General features: G+C 44.7%; 1 protein-coding gene across 1 annotated transcript; it reads left to right on the plus strand.

The window, feature by feature from the left end:
- The first annotated feature begins 384 nt into the window (after positions 1–384).
- Positions 385–17,916, plus strand: abcb9 (ATP-binding cassette, sub-family B (MDR/TAP), member 9). Its single transcript, XM_085367893.1, has 11 exons — positions 385–1,024; positions 2,730–2,844; positions 3,044–3,174; positions 3,262–3,467; positions 15,194–15,391; positions 15,489–15,617; positions 15,702–15,890; positions 16,072–16,245; positions 16,702–16,861; positions 17,338–17,474; positions 17,596–17,916. Exons 1-11 carry the CDS (start codon positions 385–387, stop codon positions 17,914–17,916), a joined length of 2,400 nt encoding a protein of 799 aa, XP_085224019.1.
- Positions 17,917–19,364: the final 1,448 nt, after the last annotated feature.

Genomic DNA, 19,364 nt, shown 5'->3' on the forward strand with positions numbered 1-19,364 from the left:
GATTTAACACGGAGGTGTAACGCAACGCAGCTGACCGCCCTCAAGAAGCTAATTCACAAAGCTAGCCAACAATGTAGCAGGATATGTGTTACAGTAATGTTGCGGCATGGCTGGACAATCATTAACAATGTAGTGACGTCCTAAATGCTGGTAGTTGTAATAAGACTACTTGATATTTTCTGTGCAGCTGCATAAAACGGAAAAAGACCGGAAAGAATAACTAAAATAATCCGGTTTTGCTGAGTGTTTGTGTTCTTGTCTGGTGTATGTTTTGAGAAACTTTTCTCACATTTTATTCAAACCGCTGCTGCACTGTAACCGATCATTTCTCAAGCCGCTGTTTGCTGCTTTGTGCCGGTGCTGCTCTCTGTTCTGATAATCAGCATGGGAATCAACGTGGCTGTGGGCTGCATCGTGTCATACGTCCTCCTGGATGTTGTCACCACCACTGTCCTGTACGCACATGGATCACAGCTGAGCACCTTCACAGAGGATGCCCTCAACTTTAATATCCTTCAGTCTGCACTGGACATCTGGGGGACAGTGCTGCTCCGAGCCTCCCTCCTGCTGGGAGCCTCTTTAGGGGTGACATGGAACAAGGTGGACGGCCCGCAGAGGGTTGCTAAATCCACCAGCCTTATTCTCCTCATCTGTCTGATCGTCATCACCTATACACTGGCCAAGCTGCTGATGCTGACTGAGGTGAGCATCAGTCACCAGCCCTGGCTCTTGAGCCTGATATGTTGGACTTGTGCCTCTTCTCTGGGAGTAATGCTGCTCTGGAGGTGGCTGGGGAAGGAGCCGGAGTCTGAGAGCAGCAGTAGTGGTAGAGGAGCAAGGGGCCGTGAGGACACTGAAAAGCTGGTGGAGACAGTTGGCGAGGAGGAGCAGGAGTTGGGCTCTGAGAGAAAGAAGGAGAAGGACAGCAGCTCAGGGGCCACACTGGGACGCCTGCTGAGCTACTGCAAAAAGGATGCTGAGCTGCTCTCTGTTGCTGTCCTCTTCCTCATCATCTCTGCTGTGTGTGAGTGTCCTTAATGTCACATTATTTATTGCTGTCTGTTATAAAGGATTTAGACACACTGCCCCAATGCAACTGACAAAACTGAGTCTGCAGGTTCTGATTACGCTACTCATGCCACGTTACACAACACTTTTTAATTACAGATAAGTGCTATGGTAGAAAAACAAGTGTGTTCTTTTCAATATGTTCCAACTGTTGAAGCTTTCTGTCATGGAATTATTAAAAGGACCCCTAACTCGCTCATATGGGTCCCAGTTGCTAAAAGACAAATGTTTTTTGTCATAAAGCCCAAAGATATTGATCAGTATATTCATCTACATTACTAACCAGAAGCCTCAGCCACCTGCTGTTCAAACCTTCTGTTTCAAAGGACTAGCCAATCAGAAGAAAGTTGACTTAAACGGTGCCTGTGCCAAGGCCCTGTATATTAAACGCTAGGTTTCATTTCAACTGTGAAGCATACAAAGCGTCTCTATTAGAGTCCAAGAATAAAAATAAAAGAGCTGGAAATGGTATATTTGGTGAATGCCAATAAACGTCTATACCTACATTAATAGGTCAAAGTCATACTAAGTAACTCTAAGGCTCATTATTGTTTGTAACAGTGGGCTGAATGCCAGAGCCTCCAACAGCACTCACGGTTTTATCAGTTTCATCAATTCTTTAATTTATGGAATATCATTAAATACACACATTTCATTCAAATCATTTTGGAAGTTTGCTCATTTTCTTTGAAGTACAATATAAAAATTTGAGGTATTTTATGTACTCGTACATCTAAACTATGCATTTGTCCATCCATCCATTGGTTTTGTGCTGCTTAAAAAGCGATTACAGGGGCAACAGTCTGAGCAGAGACGCCTAGAACTCACTTTCCTCCACCTCAGCCTCCAGCTCTTTCACAAGGATATCCCAAACCAGCCAAGAGACATAATTTGTCCAGCATGTCCTTGGTGGGCCCAGGTGTCTCTTTCTTGTTGGGTATACAAGAAAAACTTCATATTGGAGGTGTTCAGGAGGCATCTTAACTAATCTTCCCTTGCCTGAACTGCTCCCCAGGAACTGAGCATCTGAGCTCTAAGGGTGAGCCCAAACACCTCGAGGTTCTGTTCCTAAATGTTAGAAAAACATTTGGGACAAGGGGAGTCCCAAATGTCCCAAAAAACAAAAAACGCTCTCACTATGAATGTACAGTGACCTTATTTTTCACTCTGATTTAGAATTGAATAAAAAAAAGCATCGAGCATGGAGGTTACCACTGTTGCCGCACAGCAAGAATGTCCTGAGTTCAATTCTCCATCAGGCTGTGGTCTTTCAGTGTGGAGTTTGCATGTTCTCCCTGGGTACTCCGGCTTCCTCCCACAGTCCAAACACATGCAGCTTGTGGGGATAGGTTAACTGATCAATCTAAATTGCCTATAAGTGTTAATGTGAGCATGAATGGTTGTCTGTCTCTGTGTGTTGGCCCTGCGACAGACTGGCGACCTGTCCAGGATGTACCCCGCCTCTCGCCCTATGACAGCTGGGATAGGCTCCAGCACACCCTGCCACCTTGAAAGGGATAAGCGTAAGCGAATGGATGGATGGATAAAAAACTAATTAAATAAAACTGAATGCTCAAGTTGTCACAAAGCCTTTATGTATGGATCATCAGTTCAACTTAGACTTTAAAAAACATTAAGTAATGATGACTCTTTGCTTTCAGGTGAGGCTTTCATACCGTACTACTATGGGAAAGCCATAGACAGTATTGTGGTTCACCAAAGCATGGAGTACTTTGCCAAACCTGTGATCATACTTGCAGCACTGGCCTTAGCCAGGTGAGCATCCGCAGTTGTAGGTTTTAATTTTTGTTTTTTAATGTTTTGTTTACATTTTGTTGTAAATTACACAGAGGAATGCATTCAGCTTATATACTGAGATGATCCTTGGCAAAGCTGCTTGCTTTGTTTAGATGATGACGTGTGTTAAATGCCAAACCACAGAACTGCTTCATGGCAGTCTTTTCTCTCTCCTCAGTTCACTTGCAATCGGAGTACGAGGAGGTGTCTTCACCCTGACGTTTGCGAGATTAAACCTTCGTCTCAGGAACCATCTTTTCCGAACCTTGATGAGGCAAGAAATTGCCTTTTTTGATGACAATCACACAGGTGATGTTGAACGCGAGTTCCTGTGCACACATCTTTCCCTTCCATTGATCCGTTCTAATGTTATTCCACGCCCTTGTAACCCTGCAGGTGACATCCTTTCACGTCTGTCTGCTGACACCACCCAGGTGAGCGACCTCATCTCCCAGAATGTCAACATCTTCCTGCGGAGTGTCATTAAGTGCGTTGGCTTCTTCATCTTCATGTTTGGCATGTCCTGGAAGCTCACACTGGTGACCATCATGGGATTCCCTTTCATCGGTCTAGTCTCAAAACTTTATGGTGAATACTACAAGGTAAAGTAGTTTTGTCTGAATGTTCATTTCTTTATAGTTTGCTTCCAAGAAGTCAGATATTATTGTAATTTTTTTAAAGTGGTCTTGAGAAATAGTTATTACTGTTGTTGAGTATTGCAGCATCAACAGTGATCAAGTCAAAGGGAAATGACGACGGAGGCAAAAATGTCCTTAACATTTTGGGAACTTTGTTCCACATTAGGGAACGCGGCAAAACCTTTCCTCATGGGTGCCATTTTTGTTGGGGTACACTTTCTCTCTCAGGGGCTGATGACGCAGCATACGTGCTTCCTTGTGGTGACAAATAAAATACTGTCTCTCTGTTAAACAACAATAACCATAATACAGTTCAACACATTGTACAACATGAGTACACATAGGGTGACCAACCGTCCTCTTTTCCTCGGACATGTCCACTTTTCACGTTCTGTCCGGGGGGATTTTCGAGATGGATGAAAATGTCCGGGTTTTCCTATAGACATACAGAGGGACCCATATGTGCGACTTCGTCCCGAAGTAAGTGGTTGTTCCGCGCTCACAGACGGGACAGAGTGCGCAGCGGCGCGCTGAAAAGATGCCACAAGATGCCAAAGCGCAAGTGCATCTTTTCAGACAAACTGCAAAACAAATTTCCCTTGTACCATCCCTCAGAATAAATGGGAGGTGGAGTCCACTGTGTGCAGAGCTGGCAAATACGTTTGTGTGTCTAACAAAGGTTTAAAAACGTATAAACAGGGGTGCACATAAGTGGTCCGCAGGTGCGCATTCGCTGTCAAAATAAAAGACGCGCACCAGATAAGAAGTTGCAACGCGCGTTCGTGTACATATAAAAGGCACTGTTTTTGTTCGCTAGGGTGGGATTTTCACTGCATATTCTGCACCAAATCTTTGTGCGTTCATCATTTGTTTGAAGCCAGCTCACCTCCTGCAACCACTTTTCCGAGAATACGCGCTTCTTTTTGCGGTTCGCACTCCTTCTGACATTTCTTTGGAGGTGGAGGAACACCAAAGTAATTGCTTAAAGGAGCTTGCTTCTTCGACATCTTTAAGAGTTCTAAACAAATATCTGTCTTCCTCCAGAAAATCTTATGTACGCAAACGTGCGTTGCAACTTCTTATCTGGTGCGCGCCTTTTATTTTGACAGCGATTGCGCACCTGCGGACCACTTATATGCACCTGTATATAAAGGCTGTGCGAGGCGAAAATTCATCTAGTAAGTTGACTGAGTTCTTTGTTACACCTGGGAAAAACGAGGATGTTGTTGTATCTGCAGCAGAAGGTGCACTGGCATTTCATACTATGAAGCGTCACAATAGCTACAGATCCATGGATTGCACTTGTGTGTTGCTAAAAGAAGAGAAGCATTTCCAGACTTTAACAAAGCCAAAAAGTGCCTGCACCAAGACTGAAGCTATTGTCAATGGTGTCATAGTGCTACATTCAGTTGAAGTCACTCTTTGAGATCTTAATAAAATCCAATACTGTGGCATTTCTCAGACTTACCAGAGAATATATTCCCAATCATACTTTGACTGGAAGAATGGTGGCATGCAAAAAAAATTAATTGAGGTTAGAAACGCGAAATGAGACAGCAGAAACCATACCTCACTGGTCATTTTTCTTATACAAATGAGACATTATTTCTGTAACGTTACTTAATTCTAGAGGTTTTTAAATTAGTCTTTTGCACTTGTCCATCCATCCATCCATCCATCCATCCATCCATCTTCATCCGCTTTATCCGAGGCCGGGTCGCGGGGGCAGCAGCCTAAGCAAAGAGACCCAGACCTCCCTCTTCCCAGCCACCTCCTCCAGCTTATCCGGGGGAACACCAAGGCGTTCCCAGGCCAGCCGAGAGATATAATCTCTCCAGCGTGTCCTGGGTCTGCCCCGGGGCCTCCTCCCCGGTGGGACATGCCTGGAACACCTCACCCAGGAGGCGCCCAGGGGGCATCCTTGTCAGATGCCCGAACCACCTCAGCTGGCTCCTTTCGATGTGGAGCAGCAGCAGCTCTACTCTGAGCCCCTCCCGGATGGCCGAACTTCTCACCCTATCTCTAAGGGAGAGGCCAGCCACTCTTCGGAGGAAGCTCATTTCTCCCGCTTGTATCCGCGATCTCGTTCTTTCGGTCACTACCCATAGCTCGTGGCCATAGGTGAGGGTAGGGACGTAGATCGACCGGTAAATTGAGAGCTTCGCTTTTACACTCAGCTCCTCTTCACCACGACGGACTGGTGCAGCGTCTGCATTACTGCAGCTGCAGCCCGAATCCGTCTGTCGATCTCCGGCTCCCTTCTCCCATCACTCGCGAACAAGACCCCGAGATACTTGAACTCCTCCACTTGGGGCAAGAACTCATCTCCGACCCGGAGTGGGCACTCCACCCTTTTCCGGCTGAGAACCATGGCCTCAGATTTGGAGGTGCTGATCCTCATTCCCGCTGCTTCACACTCTGCTGCGAACCGTTCCAGTGCGAGCTGGAGGCCCTCACCCGATGAAGCCAACAGAACCACATCATCCGCAAAAATCGGAGATGAGATTCTGAGGCCACCAAAGCGAAAGCCCTCCGCCACTTGGCTGCGCCTAGAAATCCTGTCCATAAAAATTATGAACAGAACCGGAGACAAAGGGCAGCCCTGGCGGAGCCCATCACCCACCGGGAACGAGTCTGACTTATTGCCGGCAATGCGAACCAAGCTCTTACAATGGTTGTATAGGGATCGAATGGCCCGTAGCAATGGGCCAGACACCCCATACTCCCGCAACACCTCCCACAGGACACCCCGAGGGACACGGTCGAATGCCTTCTCCAAGTCCACAAAACACATGTAGACTGGTTGGGCAAACTCCCATGCACCCTCAAGTATCCTGGAGAGGATAAAGAGCTGGTCCAGTGTTCCGCGACCAGGACGAAAACCGCATTGTTCCTCCTGTATCCGAGGTTCGACTAGCGGACGAACTCTCCTTTCCAGCACCCTGGCATAGACTTTCCCAGGGAGGCTGAGGAGTGTGATCCCCCTGTAGTTGGAACACACCCTCCGGTCCCCCTTCTTAAAGATGGGGACCACCACCCCAGTCTGCCAGTCCACAGGTACTGCCCCTGATCTCCACGCAACATTGCAGAGGCGTGTCAACCAGGACAGCCCTACAACATCCAGAGCCTTCAGGAACTTGGGGAAGACCTCATCAACACCAGGGGCTCTGCCACCAAGGAGTTGTTTAACTGCCTCAGTGACCTCGCCCCCGGAAATTGGCGGGTCATTCCCCTCATCCCCAGACTCTGCTTCCTCCTCGGAAGACGTGTCAGTTAGATTAAGGAGGTCCTCGAAGTATTCCTTCCACCGCCTGACAATTTTCTCAGTTGACGTCAGCAGCGCTCCGCCAGCACTATACATAGTGCAGGTAGAGCACCGCTTTCCCTTCCTGAGACGCCTGACGGTTTGCCAGAATCTCTTCGAGGCAGTCCGAAAGTATTTTTCCATGGCCTCTCCGAACTCCTCCCACACCCGAGTTTTTGCTTCAGCCACTGCCCGAGCCGCATTCCGCTTGGCCTGTCGATACCTGTCGGTTGCCTCCGGAGTCCCACAGGCTAACCAAGCCCGATAGGACTCCTTCTTCAGCCTGGTTTCTCCCTTCACCTCTGGTGTCCACCATTTGGTTTGGGGATTACCACCACGACAGGCACCAACCACCTTGCGGCCGCAGCTCAATGCAGCAGCTTCGGCAATGGAGACGCTGAACATGGTCCATTCGGACTCAATGTCCCCAGTCTCCCTCGGAATGCTGTTGAAGCTCTGCCGGAGGTGTGCGTTGAAGATCTCGCGGACTGGGGCCTCTGCTAGATGTTCCCAGCACACCCTCACTACGCGTTTAGGTGCACCAGGTCTGTCCAGCGTCCTCCCCCGCCACCTGATCCAACTCACCACCAGGTGGTGATCAGTTGACAGCTCAGCCCCTCTCTTTACCCGAGTGTCCAGAACATATGGTCGCAGGTCTGGTGATACGATTACAAAATCGATCATCGACCTACGGCCTAGAGCGTCCTGGTGCCACGTGCACTTATGGACACTCTTATGTTTGAACAGGGTGTTCGTTATGGCCAAACTGTGATTAGCACAGAAGTCCAATAACAAAGCACCGCTCGGGTTCAGATCAGGGAGGCCGTTCCTCTCAATCACGCCCCTCCAGGTCTCGCTGTCGTTACCCACGTGAGCATTGAAGTCTCCTAGCAGGACAACAGAGTCTCCAGGTGGAGCACCTTCCAGCACCCCACCCCCAGGGACTCTAAGAAGGCTGGGTACTCCGAACTGCTACTCGGCGCATAAGCACAGATGACAGTCAGGACCCGTTCCCCGACCCTAAGGCGCAGGGAACAAACCCTCTCATCCACCGGGGAAAACCCCAACGTACCGGCAGCAAGCCGAGGGGATATTAGAATACCCACCCCAGCCCGCCGCCTCTCACCAGGGGCAACTCCAGACTGAGACAGAGTCCAGCCCCTCTCCAGGAGACTGGTTCCAGAGCCCAAGCCATGCGTAGAGGTGAGCCCGACTATATCTAGCCGGTACCTCTCAACCTCACGCACTAACTCAGGCTCCTTCCCCACCAGAGACATTCCATGTCCCTATTGCCAGTCTTGGCAGCCGGGGGTCAGTCCGCCAGGGCCTCCGCTCCTGGCCGCCACCCGGCACACAATGCACCCGACCCCTATGGTGCCTCCTGCGGGTGGTGGGCCTGCGGGAGGATGGGCCCATGTCTCCTCTTTGGGCTGTGTCCGGCCGGGCCCCATGGACTAAGGCCCGGCCACCAGACGCTTGCCCTCGGGCACCCTCCCTGGGCCTGGCTCCAGGGCGGGGCCCCGGTAACCCTATCCCGGGCAGGGTAAACTGTTCCCTCGATATTCTTTTCATTAGGGTCTTCTGAATCGCTCTTTGTCTGGTCCCTCACCCAGGACCAATTTGCCATGGGAGACCCTACCAGGGGGCAAAAGCCCCCAGACAACATAGCCCCTGGGATCCCTGGGACACACAAACCCCTCCACCACGATAAGGTAGCGATTCACTTGTAAAAGCCTACAAGACATTTTTTATTTCACCATTCATTTACCGCACAGAGAATGCATTATTTAAATGTGTTAAAATTTTCTTTAAGCAAACAGTATTATTAAAATTCTTCATGAATGTGCCAAGTGTCCTCTTTTTTGGAAATCAAAATATGGTCACCCTAGTACACACGATGTATATCTTAACAACAATAAATGTAATGTCAGGTATAATGTTGTTTGGATGAGATGCTCTGTTATTTTCGGCTAAAAGTAGTTCTCTTTTCTCAGTGTGGGGATTCGTTTTTAAGAAGAAAGCTACAATTAGCCTTTTGTGCATTTAGTGAGAGTATAGTGTAACTGTCTTCTTGTCAAGACAGTAACTTTGTGATTGTCTACTTGTGACACATCTGGGGGACATGTGTAGATTGTAAAAGTGTGATAAAGGACCTGACACACACTGGATTTCCATGCTCATGCAAGTGTATATTTGTGTTTCAGCAGCTGATTCCGTTGCTTCTGCACCAGGGTACCGGGAAACAGTCACTCCCTACAAGGGAGTGACTGTAGGGCTGTGCAATATGACCAAAATTTCATATCCCGATATAAGATATTTATCGTCCCGACAACGGTATATATCACAAAAATTTTACATTTTCTGTAAATTCCATGAATGTCGGGCAACTCGATTTGCATGAGTATTTTTTTTTTTTTTAGCTGGTCGTGTACCTGGAGTCAGGTGTTTTGACCAATGCATGAAACCTTACATTTTTAGACATTTTCTTTGTGAGTATTTATTACATGGCGTGCTGCGGGGAAAAGCCGGTTCTAATGTTTGATTCTAAGGTTTATTTTTTAGCACCTGATGGCTATTTCTTGCTTCTCATCCGTACACTCTGTGTACTCTTTCACGTGATTCAGTTTATTTTGAAAAATCTCAACAGTATCTTCAGCGTTATTGTGAAAGGTTTATGTGGAAAATAAAGAAGCGGACGACGGAGCCACGCGATGGTTTTACCGTCGTTGTTGCAAACGTCAACGGATAAAAACAGTCGCTTGTCCGTCTGTAGTGTGGTTATGTTAAATATATAAGAGAAAGAGAGAACTTTAAGAAATTATACAGTGACCATCAAAACGATTTAAAAAAATGCCGTAAAAAGTTTATTTTGCCACAACACGACACAAACGATAGCGTAATATGAAACGATTGACGTTTTCATATCGTCATCCGATATATATCGTTATATCGAACAGCCCTACTCCCTTGCGATTCCATTTACTTCCTCCTCTGTCACCAGCACCGCCGTCACTGGCTGTGTCCCAATTAAGAGACCACACGCTTGAAGTACGCGCACTACGCATACTACATATAAGTAGTGAGAGGCTTGTGAAATGGGACGGTCTAGCCTTCCTCGCGCTGCCTAGCAACCATGATACTAACCGTGAGAAACGTTTTAAACAGCATTGTGTGACATACAGTGGGGCAAAAAAGTATTTAGTCAGCCACCGATTGTGCAAGTTCCCCCACCTAAAATGATGACAGAGGTCAGTAATTTGCACCAGAGGTACACTTCAACTGTGAGAGACAGAATGTGAAAAAAAAATCCATGAATTCACATGGTAGGATTTGTAAAGAATTTATTCGTAAATTAGGGTGGAAAATAAGTATTTGGTCACCTCAAACAAGGAAAATCTCTGGCTCTCACAGACCTGTAACGTCTTCTGTAAGAAGCTTTTCTGTCCCCCACTCGTTACCTGTATGAATGGAACCTGTTTGAACTCATCATCTGTATAAAAGACACCTGTCCACAGCCGCAAACAGTCAGACTCAAAACTCCGCCATGGCCAAGACCAAAGAGCTTTCGAAGGACACCAGGAAAAGTATTGTAGACCTGCACCAGACTGGGAAGAGTGAATCTACAATAGGCAAGCAGCTTGGTGTGAAAAAATCAACTGTGGGAGCAATCATCAGAAAATGGAAGACATACAAGACCACTGATAATCTCCCTCGATCTGGGGCTCCACGCAACATCTCATCCCGTGGGGTCAAAATGATCATGAGAACGGTGAGCAAAGATCCCAGAACCACACGGGGGGACCTGGTGAATGACCTGCAGAGAGCTGGGACCAAAGTAACAAAGGTCACCATCAGTAACACACTACAACGGCAGGGAATCAAATCCCGCAGTGCCAGACGTGTTCCACTGCTGAAGCCAGTGCATGTCCAGGCCCGTCTGAAGTTTGCCAGAGAGCACATGGATGATACAGCAGAGGATTGGGAGAATGTCATGTGGTCAGATGAAACCAAAGTAGAACTTTTTGGTATAAACTCAACTCGTCGTGTTTGGAGGAAGAAGAATACTGAGTTGCATCCCAAGAACACCATACCTACTGTGAAGCATGGGAGTGGAAACATCATGCTAAGGGGCTGTTTTTCTGCCAAGGGGACAGGACGACTGATCCGTGTTAAGGACAGAATGAATGGGGCCATGTATCGTGAGATGTTGAGCCAAAACCTCCCTCCATCAGTGAGAACTTTGAAGATGAAATGAGGCTGGGTCTTCCAACATGACAATGATCCAAAACACACCGCCCGGGCAACAAAGGAGTGGCTCCGTAAGAAGCATTTGAAAGTCCTGGAGTGGCCTAGCCAGTCTCCAGACCTCAACCCCATAGAAAATCTGTGGCGGGAGTTGAAAGTCCGTGTTGCTCAGCGACAGCCCCAAAACATCACTGCTCTCGAGAAGATCTGCATGGAGGAATGGGCCAAAATACCAGCTACTGTGTGTGCAAACCTGGTAAAGACCTATAGTAAACGTTTGACCTCTGTTATTGCCAACAAAGGTTATGTTACAAAGTATTGAGTTGTATTTTTGTTATTGGGGTTGAGGTCTGGAGACTGGCTAGGCCACTCCAGGACTTTCAAATGCTTCTTACGGAGCCACTCCTTTGTTGCCCGGGCGGTGTGTTTTGGATCATTGTCATGTTGGAAGACCCAGCCTCGTTTCATCTTCAAAGTTCTCACTGATGGAGGGAGGTTTTGGCTCAACATCTCACGATACATGGCCCCATTCATTCTGTCCTTAACACGGATCAGTCGTCCTGTCCCCTTGGCAGAAAAACAGCCCCTTAGCATGATGTTTCCACTCCCATGCTTCACAGTAGGTATGGTGTTCTTGGGATGCAACTCAGTATTCTTCTTCCTCCAAACACGACGAGTTGAGTTTATACCAAAAAGTTCTACTTTGGTTTCATCTGACCACATGACATTCTCCCAATCCTCTGCTGTATCATCCATGTGCTCTCTGGCAAACTTCAGACGGGCCTGGACATGCACTGGCTTCAGCAGCGGAACACGTCTGGCACTGCGGGATTTGATTCCCTGCCGTTGTAGTGTGTTACTGATGGTGACCTTTGTTACTTTGGTCCCAGCTCTCTGCAGGTCATTCACCAGGTCCCCCCGTGTGGTTCTGGGATCTTTGCTCACCGTTCTCATGATCATTTTGACCCCACGGGATGAGATGTTGCGTGGAGCCCCAGATCGAGGGAGATTATCAGTGGTCTTGTATGTCTTCCATTTTCTGATGATTGCTCCCACAGTTGATTTTTTCACACCAAGCTGCTTGCCTATTGTAGATTCACTCTTCCCAGTCTGGCGCAGGTCTACAATACTTTTCCTGGTGTCCTTCGAAAGCTCTTTGGTCTTGGCCATGGCGGAGTTTTGAGTCTGACTGTTTGCGGCTGTGGACAGGTGTCTTTTATACAGATGATGAGTTCAAACAGGTTCCATTCATACAGGTAACGAGTGGGGGACAGAAAAGCTTCTTACAGAAGACGTTACAGGTCTGTGAGAGTCAGAGATTTTCCTTGTTTGAGGTGACCAAATACTTATTTTCCACCCTAATTTACGAATAAATTCTTTACAAATCCTACCATGTGAATTCATGGATTTTTTTTTCACATTCTGTCTCTCACAGTTGAAGTGTACCTCTGGTGCAAATTACTGACCTCTGTCATCATTTTAGGTGGGGGAACTTGCACAATCGGTGGCTGACTAAATACTTTTTTGCCCCACTGTAAATGAAGGAGAAAAAATGTTTTGTTGGTCATTCATTTTTGTCATGACATCACTTTGATTAGTTGAGTATCTGAAGCTGAGACCACAGGACTGTAAAACATGATAGTTGGGCTTCATTTCTGTAATGAACAGTCATTTTAAGATTAGCTAGTAAATAACAATTAGCTTATGTTGTTCATGAGACTAAAATCATCTGACTGTGGTAATGTAAATTATTGTCAGATTATTATGATATATATATATATTACAGGATATATTACAGCAGTGAGCTTGAACTCTGGGTCAAAGATTCAAGTTGCAGTTATTTATATTTCCTATCACCTTAAATCTTCACTCAAAGACAAGTACCTTTCACAGTGTATATACAGATGTATTATACATAAGAGACAAATATTGTTCGTTTAATATGTTGGCATTACTAAATTTGGCTCAATGCTTACATATATGTGTAAAAAGAAAATTTACGAGCTGTGATAACTGTTTCTGATAAAATGAAGAGTAGACTGATATATGAAATATTCCTTTATTGGGTGAGAAAATCAGACCATGTCATAACTGCTTTAAGTCACACAGAATAGATATCAGAGCCTTAAACAGGCTGACTTTGCTAAATGGGTCTAACTGGGCAGAAAGTATACAAACACATAACATCCTTATAGAATATAATGTAACACTATAGATCAACTTACCTCAGAATATATAAAGCATATAAACAGTTACAGCAATATGATGCAACAAACACAGCAGTGCTACTAATCCAAAATACTCAAAGCTTCATAGAACTGAAACAAACATTTATTTTTAGCTCCATTCTGCTGCTGATACATACTTTAGGTTTCTGAACATTAAACTTGTTGCTGCCTTTCATAGTGTTTAACTTGAAGGCCCTGAGTACTTTCTCCCACACTGAAAACACTGGAATCATAAAATTATTTGAACATTACTTAATAAGACTGATTCAGGACAGACAATTAGTTATTTTAAACTTTTCTAGCAGTCCTTCACAAACAGGGAGCAGTCTGTCTCTCTCCATCTGTCAGCTGCTGCTGGCTCTTCCTCCTCTTCTTCCTCACACACTGCTGAGTTTGTCCTGGTGGATCATCAGGGGTGACATAATATTCATTTGGTTCATTTGGTAATTTGGTTTTAAAGCCTTTACTTTAAAATATACGCTGTTCAATAGTCGACCTTAATCTTACAGAGAATCTGATGATTTTATGGATAATTAAAGTCAGTCATATATCCACAAACACAACAAGCTGAAAGTCAGTGATGCTGCTCAGTTTGCAGTCCTGAATCACGGCACAAGCAGGATTCACTGCACTGTTAATGTTAGCTATGTTATATTGCTGCCTCTGTTCGGTGGTGTCGAGCCAAACGGACTTTAACGTGTGTTTGAACAAGCTGACGGTTCACTCGTTAAGCTGAAAGAAAGATGCTTTAATCACAGGAGTCACACATGTGTCCACTGTAACATCTGGGAACTCTTCTTGTTTAGCACTCGTAATAACACAAACACTAAATCCTCCTTCTCTTGTGCTGTTTTGTATCAGTGTATACACCTGAGACTGTCATCTGTCTGTCTGACCCAGGGTCCACCTTTAATGGTTTTTCAAAGAACCATTTTTTAAAAAGGTTCTTTAAAGAACCATTTTAAATCTTTCAAAATAAAATGTATCATAAATTGAATTTGAGTAGGGTAAAATAAATACGAGCACAGCATAGACATATATTAATGGTTTATTGCCATTTCGTAGTATACCAAAAGACAAAAAGGCATTTTAACCCTCAGCACCACATCACTACTAATACATGTCACATATTAGTCATTTAAACAGTAATAATTAAACATTTTTACTATACTATAAATAAATATATATAAATACTATATCTACAGATAATACAACAATTAATACATGTATTGTTTAATTAATAAACCATCAGAAAGTGATAAAGACACATTAGAAATAGCAATTGCTTCATAACAGACCGATAGATCAACACATTTTCATCAGCAGATGTTTGCATGTTCAGTAAAAATATTTCAACAAGTTTTTGATTAAAATTATCAATGAACTTCAGCCTTACCTTATGTAAGATAAGTTTCATGTTGGACTAATGGTCCTTTGTTAGTCCAGTTTAGGATAATGTCTCTGACGTATGTGTCATATCAAAACAACCCCACACCTGCAGTTGTTTCAGTTTTTCACTGGTGTTTCCTGTCAGCTGGTCAAACCTCCCTTTGTGCTTCAAATCCCTCCCACTCTGGGACAAGGAGCTGAGAGAGAGAAAACAAGGGTCAATTATAAAGAAGAGAGAAAAGTGAAACCCTCCTCAGAAGGTCTTACTCGCATACCTGCAGTCGACCTGTGATGGACTCCTGTTTGGCGTTCACGTCATCCCAGCGGCGGCCCCACTCCCTTGCTGTTGCCAGCAGCCGAGTCTGCAGGGTGCCCTGGAAGAGCTGAGTTAATGTTCGACTCCTCCTGGTCAGGCGGGCTAGAGACCACACCCCTGCTACAGAAGAATCCCTGACACTATTCCCAATCAGGCTCTCTACTATTTACGATTAGATAACTTTTATATTTTCTTCTGTTCTTTCCAGAATCTGACCAAAAAGGTGCAAACAACCCTCGCAGAGGCCAATAAAGTTGCAGAAGAAACCATCTCAGCCATGAGGACGGTGCGGAGCTTTGCCAACGAGAATGGAGAGGCCGATTCCTATTACGCCAAACTCTTAGTCATGTTCCAGCTCAACAAAAAACAAGCCCTGGCCTACGCTTGCTACATGTGGTCCAGTTGTGTAGGTATCTGCAGTTACCCTTTACATAATTCTGCATGGTTTATTTAGTGGTCTCTGTTTTTACCTTACAGCAAGGGATTTTTTGTGTGTTTTCCAGATCTCAGAGCTTGCTCTCGAGCTGGCTATCCTCTACTATGGAGGCCACCTTGTGATTACTAATCAGATGAGTAGCGGTGCCTTGATATCTTTTTTCATATACATGCTAGAGCTCGGCGAATGTCTTGAGGTATTTCACCTATCATTCTCCACAGGTCGTTTGTTTTCTGTTCTGAAGACATGGCAATGAATCCATGTTGTCTTCACTTTGCAGAGCATTGCATCAGTGTACACGGGCCTCATGCAAGGAGTTGGAGCTGCTGAGAAGGTTTTTGAGTATCTGGATAGGAAACCCGAACACCCCTCTGATGGCACAGAGGCTCCGGAGACATGCGCCGGTCTGGTTGAATTTAAAGACGTCACGTTTGCCTACCCGACACGCCCTGAAACTGATATTCTCAAGGTTTGTCCTCAGGGATCCTGAACACCTGAAGAAATTATTCACAAGTGGTCTGTTTGACTCATGGTGGTAGAGATGAGGGCAGTTTACTAGAAGATTGCAACAATATAACCAACTAAATGAGGGTGAAGTTAGGATACGGTTGACATTATGTCTGCTTAGTTTGAAATGGGTCTTTTTGCAGGGGGTGTCATTCCTCCTGCGTCCCGGAGAAGTGACTGCCCTTGTGGGACCTTCAGGCAGTGGGAAGAGCTCCTGTGTGAGTCTTCTGGAAAATTTCTACCTTCCTCAGCAAGGCCAGGTGCTGCTGGATGGAAAGCCTGTTCAAAGCTTTCAGCATGACTACCTCCACTCCAAGGTTAGTCAGTGTAAAAGACATTTTCATGTGTAATCTTTGTATAATATCTGGGGACTTGGGTCAGTTTTACTTTTTCACATGTAGAACACAGCAGGAACTAGACTAAGCAGGAGGCCTGGCTCTGATACAGTGTTCAGGAGGCTATAAACATGCTAACAGTAAATGCACTATTGTGCACATTGGCACAATCCAACATCACAAGAACTGTTGTTGAGTAGTTGTCTGAAAATCTCCCGAAAAGAGCAAAACTGCCAATGTGTTTGTCCATCACTGTTTTCTGATTTTTCCTGCCCTGTGTCAGTTTCTGCTGGCAATGATAAAAACTAGTCTAAAAAAGAAACAAATTAAAAAAGGTTAAACAAAAAAAAAAACTACCATACTTTGTATACAAATACACCCCTTGGCTTGTTAGTCTTCAGCATACAGTAATTTCTATTCTTTATTGTGTGTCTGCAGGTGGCTCTTGTAGGTCAAGAGCCTGTGCTGTTTGCCCGCACAGTTGAGGAGAACATTACCTATGGCCTGACTGATGTCCCCAGGGAGGCAGTGCTGCAGGCTGCCACCAAGGCTAACGCTCATGATTTTATTACCACTCTTCCTAAAGGCTATGAAACAAGTAATCATTAAATCTGTTCATTTGTAAATCAGCTTTTTATGTGCTCTATGTGTAATGGACATGCTTGTTAAGCTGGGACCTCAAGAGGAAAAGTCACATTTAACATCGGTCCCTGGCAGATTTGTTTTACTATACAGAGCTTTACTGTACATTGCAAAGCTGCTTGCAGAGGCATCAGAATCTATAGGTTGGCTGATACAGCTTAAGTAGCATGCACCATTTGAGATCTGCCAATAGGATGTGTGGAAAAGTAAGAAGTGACCATGAGATAGTATGGCTGACACTGAGATCAGCTGATTTGCCAGCTGAGCCTGACTCTAGGGTCTGCTTAAAACTAACACAGTGCTCAGATTTAAATGCACAAATATCACAGCCATACAAAAAATAGAGCTATGTTCTTTAATAAAGAAATGGAGATGTGTTTCATAAGATGAAATGATGTATTTGACTGACTTTTACCTTACTGTTTTCTTGAGGTGTTGGCGAGAAGGGCACACAGTTGTCAGGGGGACAGAAACAAAGGGTTGCCATTGCAAGAGCTCTCATCCGCAACCCTCGTGTTCTAGTCCTGGATGAAGCCACTAGCGCTCTGGATGCAGAAAGTGAACACATTGTAAGTGTTATCAAAGCCAGAGGAGAGCTTCAGTACAGCAGCTGTTACCAAGCAGACATGCAGCATATTTGCATTATGGAATAATATAGAGGTGTTGATGTATTTGCTGAATTCACTACAGGTTCAACAGGCTCTGAACAATGTCCTGCAGGACCACACCGTGTTGGTGATCGCCCATCGGCTCAGCACAGTGGAGAAGGCAGACAACATTATTGTAATTGACAGGGGCCACGTGGCAGAACAGGGATCTCACAATGAGCTGATGGCTAGCGGCGGACTCTACTCTAAGCTGGTTCAGCGGCAGGTCCTGGGCATCGAGACCGGAGAGGAGGACCTACACTCGCCACAAAACGCCAGCTGCAAGTCAGGTGGAGGACAGCAGTGGAGAGGACGAAGCAGCAGCGGCAGCCTGAGCGAGTCTGAGTGTAGTGTGCGTTACTGAGAACGACCTGCAGTGTGTAGATGTGGCACTGGACTGTAATTAAGTTAAAAATACTTAAATCTGCATTTGGGTTTGTAATCTGTTGGACAAAGACACAAGTTTTGTAGCGTTTCACCTGCACACTACCACAGTGGATTTTAAATTCATCAATATGAGACTGATGTGCAGACTTTTAGCTTTAATTCAGGGGGTTTCATTGGCAAAACTTTGCCATTAACAGATTAACGGTTGCATTATGGGCATTGTTTTAATGCAAATGTTTTAAATGTTTTTAAAAGAAAGAAAGAATTCTGTCATCATGCACTTTAATTGTTTTGCTGTCTCTCTGATAGGTTAGTTCAGGTTTTGCAGCCTAATGATGGCCTCCCTCACTTGCACTGACCTCTCTTTGGGTTCATATTTAAAATTAGAGTGAAAAGCTATAAAATACACATTCAACACTTTAAATCAATTTCAGATATTATGTTGGTGTCATTGGTAATGAAATAGCAAGGGAACGGGCCTCAGCTGGCCATGAAAGTGCTTGTACAGCCACAGGGACAAAAAAATGACAAATTGTATGTCTCCAACAAACTATTGACCTATGTGTTTCCAAACATATAAAACAGGGTGGGGACAAATAAAACTTGAATATCCTGTTTGGATATTATATTAGCTTTAAGGAAAATGTGTTTCTGTTGATGTGCTACAAGAGAGGCGTGGCTGTATTTTGTGTTTTTGTTTACCTCTGTATTGCACTCCAGCAATAATTATTATTTTGTTGAAACTTCCTCAGGATTTAGTTCTGCTGTTGTATTGTTTACGCTGTAGCAGGCATGGAGATGCTGGCTTGTTTTTACTGCGTGGAGTAGGTGGTATTATTAGTAAAAGGAAAAGACAGGTGCCTTTGTCTGTGGAATAGTGTGCAATAAGAATATTATATGATTGAAAATGAATAGCACTACAGAAACATACTGCAATTGTATTTAACACTGACAATGAAAAGTAAATGTAGCTAAATAAAATATTCCTTTATTTTTGCAGACATGTTATATATGTATGTATATATGGCAAGTGAATATATTCTGTATATGATGGTAAAATCCCCTTTTTAAATGGCAATAATGGATCATGAAATATGAATCTTACAGTCTGATCTACGCTGTGTCTGTGTAATACTGGTAAAACATCCCAAATAAAATTCTGAACTAGAAAAATTTGCATTTCCTGCGAAAATGCAGTGTGGATGCTTAAAGCTGAAGCTGTATGCAAAAAATAGCTGAAAAAGCTGAAAAGTTGCAGAAATTGTAAAAACTTTGCAGAAGCAAAGGAACATTGCTAAAATGTAATAATTTAGCAGAACTGCAATATCTTAGAGGAAACATAATACTTGGCAGAAATACAATAGCATAGCAGAACTTTGCAGAAATATTGTAACTTGCCAGAAACATAACTTCTCAAAAATACAA

This window comes from Diplotaxodon limnothrissa, linkage group LG12 (genome assembly GCF_057381915.1).
Source record: "Diplotaxodon limnothrissa isolate DT_005_m linkage group LG12, D_limnothrissa_male_GT1.1, whole genome shotgun sequence".
Lineage (NCBI taxonomy): Eukaryota > Metazoa > Chordata > Actinopteri > Cichliformes > Cichlidae > Diplotaxodon > Diplotaxodon limnothrissa.